The sequence below is a fragment of the Gadus chalcogrammus genome, chromosome 10 (assembly GCF_026213295.1).
Source record: "Gadus chalcogrammus isolate NIFS_2021 chromosome 10, NIFS_Gcha_1.0, whole genome shotgun sequence".
Lineage (NCBI taxonomy): Eukaryota > Metazoa > Chordata > Actinopteri > Gadiformes > Gadidae > Gadus > Gadus chalcogrammus.
In genome coordinates, this window is record NC_079421.1 from 8,757,782 (window position 1) to 8,770,946 (window position 13,165).

Below are 13,165 nucleotides of genomic sequence, written 5' to 3' on the forward strand. Positions count from 1 at the left end.
ACAATGAAATAAATCAACACTACTTATGAATCAAAATGAATTATTACTAATTATTCATTACAATAACATACTTGTTGAAAACTTTATTTTCCAGCCTGGACCGGGAGGTGTTGGCACTCTTCTTCAGATTGCTGAGGTTGGGGTACTTCCCCTTCCCCTTCCCTTGTCCTTTCCCGAGCAGCCTCTTGGAGCCCAGGTCTTCTCCCGTCGCCGCCTCAATGTCCTGCATCAGCTCCACATCCTGCCAGTCTGAAACAAACATCCACAAAAAGGCTTTAATCCAAGGAGGGCATTTTTGGTTAAATTACCCATCAGCCAAACGATAAGACACATAACTTTGATTCAACTTTGTCAATGATCCAAACCCAGTAGGCGAAATGGTTCTTGTGATATTACAGACGTTGTAATCCCTTAATTGTCTTGGTTCTAGTGATCAGATAGATGATAGGTACCAATAGGTCATGTCGCTCTTGGTGAGTGTGAAGCCATCAGGATAATTTAAAAAGGCTCATTAAGGATGCTCATTGTTATTTTGGTGTTGACTTCATATGATACAAGAAAAAACAATGTTGGATTTTATGAAGAAAAAAACCCATGGTATTATACATAAATCCCTCCTATGATTGTGGAGTCTATGTACTTAAGCAATTTCATCTTTTATCATGTTGTTGAATTAATACAAAATTAAACACAACCTTATAGTTTGTTACGGCTAGAATGAGACCAGAAGTTGGTAATTGTATAGACCCTCAATTAGATAAACAGGCAAAGTGTGTCTGTGTGTCCATATTGTGTGGTGTATGAAAAAAGGTCAGTTGTCCCCACCTCATCTGACCGTTCATATCTTTCACTGCCATCTGCTCATTCCTGCAATTATTGAACCTTACGCAGTTTTCATTGACATAAGTTGGCAGATGTGATTCCGTCCACATTTTGTTAAATGTTTTCCAGGTAATTAATCAAGTAAAGCAGTTTTTAAATACCGAATAATTATAGTCTAAATCAAAAGGCAATTTGAGCTAATCGTTTATCCCGCTGAAATTACAGCCGCTGAGGACTGCTTGCGTGTTTGCCGACACTCGCGCTAAGCGTTTAACCAATCACAACAGCGTGGGCCAGCGAGAGACAGGACCACGTTCTACCTTGGGTTCAAAGTGGTTCTGAAGAAATGAACAGTTGTATAATAATAATAATAAAGTGTATTTTTAACATTAAAGCATGACACATATTCAAATAAAACCCCCAAATGAAATAACTAACTTCAGAAAGGGTAGAATAGGACTCCTTTAAACACAAACCTTGCGGTCTTTGTGAGGCTGTGCTAACATTACCTCGATTGTCAAAACACTGCTTTAGTGTCTTTGAGTTTTGAGTACGAGTCAGTGAGTGAATGTGTGTGTGTGAGTGAGTGAATGTGTGTGTGTCATTTGAGCTTGACCCTGGAATGGCCCTTTCAAGTAGGCCAACCCTTTATTACACACAAACGCAGACAAAGAATTATAGTGTTAACGAAAAGCAACTGGTGTGTTTAAGAGATTCATTACTGCTTAAAGAGCTATGGCTCAACTTACACTCTGAGCCATTGTGTTTTGTGTGTGTGTGTGTGTGTGTGTGTGTGTGTGTGTGTGTGTGTGTGTTGTCTTTGTATTAGTATGAGCTTCAATGTGTCCTCCATCGCATAGCCAATGTAATCAGAATGTGGTTTTCAACACATTTCTTGGGATTTCTCATTTCGAAAGCTTGAGATTTGAGACAATCATAACGAGGTGATTACCCGCGGACGTCGATGCAGAACCCCGGGGACGCCCGCAGGACCAGCCGGCCCGAGAGAATCGGACCCCAGACTGGCCCTGCTGACGGAGGCGGTGCACCGCCTGACCAAGCAGGCCATCCGCGACCCGCCGACCGCCGGTCACACGAGCCGGCTCACGAAACTAGGACCCGACGACGATGTGGAGGCCTTCCTAGAGACATTTGAGCAGGTGGCAACCCGAGAGAGGTGGCCAGAGGCCCAGTGGGCCTATATAGTGGCCCCGTTCTTAACCGGTCCCGCCCAGCAAGCGAGTCAGGACCTCAACCCCGGGGACGCGGGGCGGTACCCCGCACTCAAGGCGGCCGTCTTGGCCTACTATGGACATAGCCTGGCTGCGAGGGCCCTCAACTTCCGCGAGTGGACGTTCGACGTCCGAGGACCCGTCCGGACCCAGATAGCCCACCAATGTCGGCTAGCCCGGAGGTGGATGGTTGACGGAGAGGGACCCAGCCCCGCGGATCGGGTCGTGGTGGACAACACCGTGCGACAGCTGCCTCCCGACGCCCGGAGGGTGCTGGCCCACCACCATCCCGAGAACGTGGACGACCTCGTTCGCCAGCTGGAGAACTGGCAGGTGGCACAGCGGCTGGCGGCGGGCCCGAGACCCACTCCCCGGGCCGGCCGGAGAGAGACTCCGACCCCGCCGTCGAGGACCAGGCCGTCCACCCCGCCCAGAGAACAAGGGGAACCCGAGACCCGGCGCTGCTACCACTGCGGACGACGGGGACACCTAGCCCGGGACTGTCCCGACCGACAGGACGTCCCCATGCCCTCCGCGTGCACCGCCCCGAGAGACCGCCCCACCTGCATGCTGGTCACCTGCTGGGCCCAAGGGGCCAAGGACTCCCCCACTGTCCCCATCAAGGTGATGCACCAGGATACCCATGCCCTGTTGGACACGGGGAGTGCCGTGACCCTGGTGAGGGCCGACCTAGCCGGGGGTAGACCGGGAACCCCGATGCAGGTTTCCTGCGTGCACGCCGACACCCGGACGTATGACACCTGTCACGTGGTGGTACGCACACCCCAGGGGGTCTTCGTCGCTCGGGCCGGAATAGTGCCGACCCTCCCGGTACCGTTCCTGATCGGCCGGGACTGCCCCATCTTCGCTCGCTTCTGGAGCCCAACGAGGGAGAACCGAGGAGGACGGGAGCTGCACCGTCCGGCCGGCCGAAGCGGGCGACCGGCCCGGCGAGAGGCGTGCCGACCGACGATCCGAGGGACCGCGTCGGAGACCGGATCCGCCCCGGGAACGCCGCATCGACCGACGACCAGGGGGACCACCGCAGACCACGGACCAGCCCTGGGAGCGACCCGCCGAACGGCCGCCAGGCGGACTGAGTCGGACGACGAGGCGGGTTCCGGAGGAGAGGGTCCGTCAGCACCGGGAAGCCCGGCCCGATCCACCGGGGACCAGGGACGACCGGGACCGGGAGACGGAGCGGGGCCCAGTTCCGCACGCGTGGGGACATGTGGTCGCCCACGACGGTCAGGTGAGGGACTCAGTGAGCCACCTGACCCACCCCCACTTTTGTACACAGCGAGGGTTGTTGTATAGGGTCGACGAACGCGAGCGCGAGGTTATATGTCAACTGGTGGTACCGCGACCATACGTGAGTAAGGTTTTATTCATGGCCCACACACATTTGCTCGGCGCACATCTAGGCATGGACAAAACGCGAGAGCGAGTGGTGGTGCGGTTTTTCTGGCCCGGTGTACGAAAAGATGTAGCGCGTTACTGCCAGGAGTGTCCCGACTGCCAGCGCGTAGCCCCGCGGGCGGTGGAGCGAAGCCCGCTCACACCGATGCCTATTATCGAGACCCCCTTTGAGAGAATAGCGTTGGACATCGTAGGACCCCTACCCAGGACGAGCCGGGGACATCGGTATCTCCTCGTCATCCTAGATTACGCGACCCGATATCCCGAGGCCCTCCCACTGCGTGCGGCGACCAGCAAGGCGGTGGCCCGAGAGTTAATGCTACTATTTAGCCCGGGTGGGACTCCCGAAGGAGATCCTCACCGATCAAGGCTCGTGTTTTATGTCCCGCGTGATCAAGGAGTTATTAAAACTACTGCAGGTCACCCAGCTCCGGACCTCGGTGTATCACCCGCAGACGGACGGGCTATTCGAGCGTTTTAACCAAACCATCAAGCTAATGCTCAAAAAGAGCATCGAGGCGAACGGGAAGAATTGGGACCAGCTACTTCCCCACGTCCTCTTCGCCATTCGCGAGGTGCCCCAGGCTTCCACAGGGTTCTCTCCCTTCGAACTCCTTTATGGGAGGAGGCCCCGTGGAATACTGGACCTGGCGAAGGAGGCGTGGGAAATCCCTCTCCACATAGGACCACTATTGAACATGTGGAGCTCGTCAGGGATCGAATGGCCAAGGTCTGGCCCATAGTCCGGGACCACCTCGCCCGTGCTCAACAGGCCCAAGCACGCGTATACAACAAGGGGGCGTGCGTGCGGACCTTCCGACCGGGCGACCGGGTCTTAGTACTAGTACCGACCAGTGAGTGCAAATTCCTCGCGAAATGGCAGGGCCCGTACGAGGTGGTAGAGGCCGTGGGACCGGTCAATTACAAGGTGAGGCAACCCGGGAGACGCAAGCCCACCCAGATTTATCATATAAATCTGCTAAAACAATGGCGGGGTGAGGGTGACCCTCCCCCACGGGCACCCATGGCCTTAATGGCTCGACCCGCGGCCCCTGACGTCCCGATGGGGACCGACCTTAGCCCCGCCCAGAGACAAGAACTAGGGGAGCTGGTACTGCAGAACCGGGACGTGTTCTCGGACGTCCCGGGACGGACCTCGGTGGCCTCCCACGAGATCCGGACCACTCCGGGGGTGACAGTCCGGATCCCGCCCTACCGGGTGCCCGAGTCCCGACGCAACGCCATCCGAGCCGAGGTAGAGCGGATGCTGAAACTTGGGGTGATCGAGGAATCCCGTAGCGCTTGGGCTAGCCCTATTGTGCTGGTGCCCAAGCCAGACGGAACCCATAGGTTCTGCAATGTCTTCCGCCGACTAAATGAAGTGTCTGACATTGACTCCTACCCCATGCCTAGGGTAGACGAGCTTATCGAGCGGCTTGGGCCGGCACGGTACCTGTCTACGCTGGACCTAACCAAGGGGTACTGGCAGGTCCCCCTGACACCGTCGTCCCGGGAGAAGACGGCCTTTGCGACGCCGGGGGGCCTGTTCCAGTACACCGTCCTGCCCTTTGGGGTCAACGGGGCCCCCACTACATTCCAGCGGATGATGGACCAGGTCCTAAGGCCGCACTGCAGCTACGCAGCAGCCTACATTGATGACATAATCATCTACAGTGCCAGTTGGGACGAACACGTCAGACACGTGCGAGCCGTGCTCAACGGCCTACGAGCGGCCGGGCTTACCGCCAACCCTGCGAAGTGCAGGTTGGGGCGGGAGGAGACGGCCTATTTGGGATACCGGGTGGGGAGGGGGAACGTGCGGCCCCAGGAGGACAAGGTGGCAGCCATCCGGGAGTGGCCTCAACCGCGGACCAAGAAGCAGGTGAGATCGTTCTTGGGGCTGGTGGGGTATTATCAACGCTTTATCCCGGGGTATGCCACCCTAGCCTGCCCCTTGAACGATCTCAACCGGAAGGCCCTCCCGGATAGAGTCCAGTGGACTGAGGAAGCAAGGAGGGCCTTCGAGGACCTACGGGGGGCCTTATGTCAAGAGCCTCTATTGGTCACCCCTGATTTTAACCTCCCTTTCACCCTCCACACAGACGCGTCCGAGGTGGGACTAGGTGGGGTCCTATCCCAGATCCGGAACGGGGAGGAGCATCCGGTGACCTACCTCAGCCGGAAACTCCTCCCCCACGAGCGGAATTACAGTACGGTAGAGAAGGAGGCGTTGGCCATCAAGTGGGCCGTCACGAAACTAACTTATTATCTCCTAGGCCACCAGTTCGTCCTGGTGACGGACCACGCCCCACTAAAGTGGATGGCCACCGCCAAAGACACGAATGCCCGGATTACGAGGTGGTTCCTGTCCCTACAGCCCTTCTCCTTCACCGTGGAGCATAGGCCGGGGCGGGAACACGCTAACGCCGACGCCCTTTCCCGCCGAGATGCGTACGGGGGCTGGGCCCTGCGCACGGAGGGGCATGAGCAAAGGGGGGGAGTATGTGGCATTCCCCCGGTGCCACGCCCCCTAGCCGGGAGAGTCGAGGGCGGGATATACCGCCGGTGGCCAACAGCCGGCGACAAATCCCGACCTCCCGAGAGCCGCAATCGGGAGAACGAGGAACACCTGGGCAGGAGGCACCCAGCTGTTAAAAGGAGGCCACCGACAGACAGAAGGAGGGCAGTCGAGTAGAAGAAAGTACGACACCGAGGAACCAGACTCCGTGGAGTGAGCCGCACGGCGGACACGTAGACCACGTCTCGAGCGACCCCCTTTTCTGATGTACCTCGTGCGCTTGTGTAAACCTGTTGGATTGTTTGCTACCGAGCGAAATAAACCGCCGTTTGAGGCTTTGGACCCTCATTCCCTGCCTGGTCCTTACTGTGAGCCCCCTCTGCCGTACCGAGTTACCACACCGCGATCTCGTCCTTTCGGTCATCAACCAACCCTCATGACCATAGGTGAGGATAGGAACGAAGATCGACCGGTAGATCGAGAGCTTTGCCTTGCGGCTCAGCTCTCTTTTCGTAAAACAACGGTGCGGTAAAGCGAACGCAATACCGCCGCCGCTGCTCCGATTCTCCGGCCAATCTCACGCTCCATCGTACCCTCACTCGCAAACAAGACCCCGAGGTACTTGAACTCCTTCACTTGGGCTAAGGACTCATTTCCGGTCATACGCCTTCTCCAGATCCACAAAACACATGTAGACCGGATGGGCATACTCCCAGGTCCCCTCCAGGATCCTTGCGAGAGTGAAGAGCTGGTCCGTAGTTCCACGTCCGGGGCGAAAACCGCATTGTTCCTCTTCAATCTGAGGTTCGACGATTGGCCGAACCCTCCTTTCCAGCACCTTGGAGTAGACTTTACCAGGGAGGCTGAGAAGTGTTATACCCCGGTAATTGGCACACACTCTCTGGTCCCCCTTTTTGAACAGGGGAACCACCACCCCGGTTTGCCACTCCTTTGGCACTGTACCCGACTCCCACGCAATGTTGAATAGGCATGTCAACCATGACAGCCCCTCAACACCCAGAGCCTTTAGCCTTTCTGGCCTCAGCCTTTCTGATCTCATCAATCCCTGGGGCTTTTGATATAAATATGTACATGGTTATTTGTGTGTGTGTGTGCGTGCGTGCGTGTTTGTGTGCTCAGATCTAGTCTTACAACAATGTCGTTGAACGTGTATTCAACTACACTTTTTGCCGGTTAATTCCATGGATCTTTTAATTACTAAATCATTTGAGAGTATTTTAGCTTAATGCTAAAGTAAGCTTGTACACACTTCCTCGAAATGTTGAATATTTTCTAGAATAATATATGGCATCAACATTTGAGAGTTTAATTGTGTAATTCACTGTACTGGTGACTTGCTGACTGATTAATCAATAATGCAATAGTTAGTTAGTTAATTAGTAACAAAGGATGCCATTTCACAACTCACTGGACAGTGTGCCTTCAATTACAACAAGCACTGCAAAGTGTGCCACACACACACACACCCACACACAAACCTGATACTAGCAATCATTAAAATCTGGACCGCATTCCATCCCATCACTCGGCAGCCACAAACGCACACACGCACACACAGGATGTCTGAAGAAACATCTTCAGTAAAAAAACAAACAGTACGCAGAGTGCGTAGGGCACCAAGTACCTGAGGGGGCAAAAAAACAACAAAAAAACATTATTGAATTCAAATAATGGTTAAATTAGTTATGAAGAGGCCCACCGTTGTTTGCTCTTAATTGTATAACCAATCACTGAATTTCGACAAATCTAATAAAAAACTTAATATATAAAAAGTAAAAATATACTTTCGGCAGCAAACTTCCGGTACATCTATGACAATACAGGAGTCTGCAGGCCTATTAATTGTCCATTTTGCTGCAATACTGCTATTCTATCTGTCGTACTTGTCTTATGCTGCCTCACGCGAACACTTCTTCGCACGGACAACAAACAAACTGAACAATCTGAGCTTCTCAATGTGCCATCCGCCATGCTGTCTTCCCCTCGGCTGGGTGGGAGATTATTCTGAGAAACCACCAACTGAGCTGGAGCCAGGCCTACTCCAGGGCAGGCAATCATGCCTCTTCCCCAGTCACGCGACTCAGGGACACTGCCCCACCGGAGCTTCAGCTGGTACTCACGGATTGTCGATAGCCTACTCCCTTAAAGAGCCTGCTTCGGATTCCAACGTACCTGCTGAGATGCGCTCCTGCTGGCTTCTCGGTCTTGCTGCGCCAACTCGGTGTACCAGAGCAACAACTCCTCAACCAGCGGCTGACACCTCGCGGACCTGCTCTTCGCCGAAAATCTCACACTGGCTAGGACTACCTAAACTCAGCCAAACAGACATTCAAGGGGAGTCATTCTTTCTCCCCACCCGAACAATCATCTTTCACCGGTGGGTAACTGACACTAAATTTAATGACTCCGATGAAACAAAGTCTGTGACCAAAAAAACTATGCCAAGACTTTTAATTGTTATCCTGCTAATGATTGGGAATGTTGAACTTAATCCCGGGCCTGACTCAAATGTTTTTTTACTTACATTTTTATATTTATGGGGATTATATGCCCATCATGCAAACAGTAATGGATCCGTTTTCTCTGCTGGTCTATCCCACTATCAATCCGATCCACCACACACTTTGATCCCACAACCTTAAATAACCCTGAAGCTTCGATCTCTGTTTCTCCCTCACCTAAATCTGTCAAGTCTCTGACTTGACTCCCTGAAATATCTCCCCCCCCCATAATAAATCCCAAACCACCAAGCCTCGTAGGAGGTCATTCCATCGTAGGAAAACACCCTCCACTTTAAGTGAACTCGGCAGGGTCAGAGGTTTTAAGATCTGCCATTTTAACACTCAAAGTCTTGTCCCTAAACTAGACTATGTGAAATTATTGCTTGCACAATCAAAATCCGATGTACTGGCAATCTCGGAATCATGGCTAAACTCCACTATCCCTGATTCTTACCTCTCGATAGAAAATATCAGCTGTACCGCAAAGACCGCACCGACAAATCCGGTGGCGGAGTTGCTTTATACGTGAGTCAGAAATATATGCACTCACTAAGCAAACTCGACACTGAGACGGAGACACTTCAACTGTCATTTAACTTCACGCCGCAACACGCGATAACTGCAATTTTCACCTACAAGCCTCTTAATGTCAGCGCAAGCCGTTATCTATCTCAGCTTTCTGACATAATTAAATCAGTCACAACTAAGGAGCTTGTAATAATGGGCGACATTAACCTCGACTGGAATGACGCTGTATCCAAGCCTTTGAAAACCATTGCAATAAAACTTGGTCTATCAACTAATTAAAGTTTCAACCAGAATAGGCCAGACACGCATCTCAATTCTGGATCTTATTTTCACTAATCAACCGGCTAAATATTAGGGATGCACCGAATATTCGGCTACCGAACATGTTCGGCCGAAAATGGCCCAAAACATAATGTTTGGTTTCGGCCGAAGGAGTAGAAAGGCCGAACATAATACACCGAACATTTTTCAAAAATAATAAATAAATAAATAGTTTTACTCATTTATTTAAAGGTACATTGTTCTTAAATCCTTGCTATAATGTCTGCTGGAATGTTAGAAAACGTTCAGTATTAAATAAATATTTTGTATCAAATTTGTAATTGATTTTTTTTATAGAAAAGCAAGACAAAAAAGTTTATTAAGGACATTTAATTGTTTGATTTATGCAATGGTGAAAAATTAAAGCAAAATGAATGAAAAACATTAAAAGCCACATTCGGTATTCGGTATTCGGTTTCGGCCTTCGGCCAACTGTTTCAGTATATTCGGTTTCGGCCAAGAATTTTCATTTCGGTGCATCCCTACTAAATATGCACTCTCCGGTGTGATTGACGCAGATATATCCGATCATCTGCTTGTCTATGCAATCAGAAAAATTAAACCACCAACCAATCATGCCCATCTTTCTGAACCTAAAATACCATTGTCAAAACTGCCGCAGTTCAATGCTGAATTCAGAAATCCAGATGTTATTCTGACTCAATTTCACACTATCAAATCAAAATCTTGTCATCGCCAAAACATTTAAGTATCGGGGTGTGTTACTTGACTCACACCTCACTTACCGCAAACACACCTCCAAGTTAATTAAAAAGTTAAATCAGAAACTATATGTATTTAACAAGATTAGACCATACCTATCCTCTACTGTTTCCAAAACCTACCTGCATGCGATTGTATTCTCAACCATCTCATACTGTTTACTAGAGCCCGACCGATATATCGGCAGGCCGATATTATCGGCCGATATTAGGCATTTTTCAAATTATTCGGCATCGGCATTTAATATTTGTTTATTGTGTTTGTGTTGATATGGATCCTCCTGGGTCTGAAATAAAGAATTATATATATAATGGCTGATGAATGAAAATAAAAAAGAAAAAAAGAAAAAAACGCCCCAAACCCGCTGATTCAGCCAGAGTTAGGCAGAGTGAATGACGGAGATCGACGAAGATCATCGGTGTTGTTCATGTGTGCAAGTGTGTTCATGGTAAGTTGGCAACTGTCACGAGACATACATTGCTTGAATAACAATTAAAAGAACATCCACATCAATTCTCTAAAGTCGATAAGCATGACTTAATAATTACTACCATGTCCAGTTTAGCTGTTGTTACGTGTTAGCTGAGAGTGAAAAGGATTTAAAGGATAACTACAAATAACCAATGTTAGGGAAATCTGTTTGTTTTGTTGCGCGTTTCTGGATTTTTTTAATATATATATATTAGAGCTGTCAGTTAAACGCGTTAATAACGGCGTTAACGCAAACCAATTTTAATGGCGTTAATTATTTTTATTATTTTTTACTGCTATGTTCAAGGCATATCTTTGTATGTTCATCGTTTAATTGCATTATAGGCTTTTTTTTGTACCGTCCTGTTTTGATCAGTATATGCCAATGTTGTTATCAATAAAAAAACATTTCCACAAGGCAAGCCGATGCACTTCTCCATGTTGATAAGAGCATTAAAATGAGAAAAATTAATGGGACAAAGAATGCAAGGGATGTTTAGCATAGAAAAAAAAATTATGATTAATCGCGAGTTAACTATGCCATTAATGCGATTAATCGTGATTAAATATTTTAATCGCTTGACAGCCCTAATACAGTATATAAATATCGGCCGATATATCGGCATATCGGATTTTTAAATCACAAGATATTCGTATCGGTATCGGCCTTAAAAATCCTATATCGGTCGGGCTCTACTGTTTATGTGTACTGATGATGTTAAGATTGCCCTTTTTAAAGCTTATTGTACTCCACTATATACTGCCCACTTGTGGTGCAGATACAGTAAAAGTAAATATAACAAATTGAGAGTGGCGTATAATGATGCTCTAAGAATTCTGCTGAGGCTACCAAGGTGCACAAGTGCCAGTCAACTGTTTGTAAACAGTGGTGTTCCCACTTTAAATGCATTGCTCAGGAATCTGATGTACAGTTTTATGATGAGATTAATGGACTCCAAAAATGAAATTATAATGACTTTAACCATGCCGAAGTTAAGCAGCATCAGATACACTTCCAGTCTCTGGAAGCATTGGAGAGAGTGTCTGTATGTTTTTTAGTTGTGTTTCTTATTTGTCTGTTGTTGTTTTGTCTGTTGTACTGTCGTGTATATGGACCTATATGAGTCTGAAATAAAGATAAATAATTTACCAACATGCTCTCTCACCACCAAGGAAGTTACTGAATCCATCCCACGACTATACAACCAAGCTTTAAAGATCCACAGCAATCTTCCAAAATGGACACACAACTGCACTGCACTCACTCAATCACACGCTCTGTCCTTTCAAAATTGTATTTACAGTCATGCTATCACATTTTATTTTCAACTCCAACAAAGCACCTCACAAACACTCATCTCCCTCTTACCAACACATAACATGCCCCAAGTGCGAGTCACTAGATCTGTCTCCATGGCCCTCCACCGAGTGCCCACTTTCAATAACGTCTATGGACAGAGGTCCTTCATCCATACTTTCACCAAAGTATGGAATGGCATTCCCCATCACATTAGAGTATTACAATCCATCACACAGTTCAAAAAAGCATATAAACTGTTACTCCTCACCAGAGGTGGGTAGGAACGCGCTACATTTACTCCGTTACAAATACTTGAGTAACTTTTTGGATAAATTGTAATTTTAGGAGTAGTTTTATTGCAACATACTTTTACTTTTACTTAAGTAAATATTTGAAGAAAGAACGGTACTTTTACGCCGTTCCATTTGGCTACGTGACGGTCGTTACTTTGTTTTTTAGATCTTTTCTTTTATTACATGCGAGATCTATTTCTATCACGTGAATATTCCTTAGCCCAAGTGAAGGAGTTCAAGTACCTCGGGGTCTTGTTCGCGAGTGAGGGTACTATGGAGCGTGAGATTGGCCGGAGAATCGGAGCAGCGTGGGCGGTATTGCGTTCGCTTTACCGCACCGTTGTTACGAAAAGAGAGCCGAGTCGCAAGGCAAAGCTCTCGATCTACCGGTCGATCTTCGTTCCTATCCTCACCTATGGTCATGAGGGTTGGGTGATGGCCGAAAGGACGAGATTGCGGGTACAAGCGGCCGAGAGGAAATTGAATAACGCCTGCACACACACACAGGCACGCACGCACGCACGCACAACGCAGAGTGGTAATCGGGAGAGTTGGGAAAATTCCCTGTGGCCCGTTAACGTTTCGGGGGGCGCCGGGTCAACGTCGCAACCAATTCGGTTTTGTCTAGAGGGGAGTAACTGAGCGCCCCCTCCCGAAGTGGCACAGCCCAGGTCGGCCTTGAACTGCGATTGGTCAGAAAGACGTTACAGCTAATGACAACGTTGAACTCTTATGCAGGCTCGAACAGAGTGACACACAAACACACACACACACACACACACACACACACACACACACACACACACACACACACACACACACACACACACACACACACACACACACACACACACACACACACACACACACAGTTTTTCACCCACTCCGTATCCAGCTTATTCCATGCTTAAAGCACCCAGGCTACTATGCGGCGAGCTGGGGCTCTCATGTTCTCCCCTGCGGTGTATTCCTTGTCCGCATCCCCTGCCATCCAGTTGTCATACGATTCATGCAGA

General features: G+C 49.3%; 1 protein-coding gene across 2 annotated transcripts in view; it reads right to left on the reverse strand.

Annotated features, from left to right (window-relative positions):
- uvssa (UV-stimulated scaffold protein A) overlaps window positions 1-13,165 on the reverse strand; it is a 101,408-nt gene that overhangs the window by 7,512 nt on the left and 80,731 nt on the right. For both annotated transcript variants that reach the window (XM_056600274.1, XM_056600275.1), the window contains one exon: window positions 72-249. In XM_056600274.1, coding sequence (XP_056456249.1) covers window positions 72-249 — 178 coding nt within the window. The remainder of the gene's footprint in view (window positions 1-71; window positions 250-13,165) is intronic.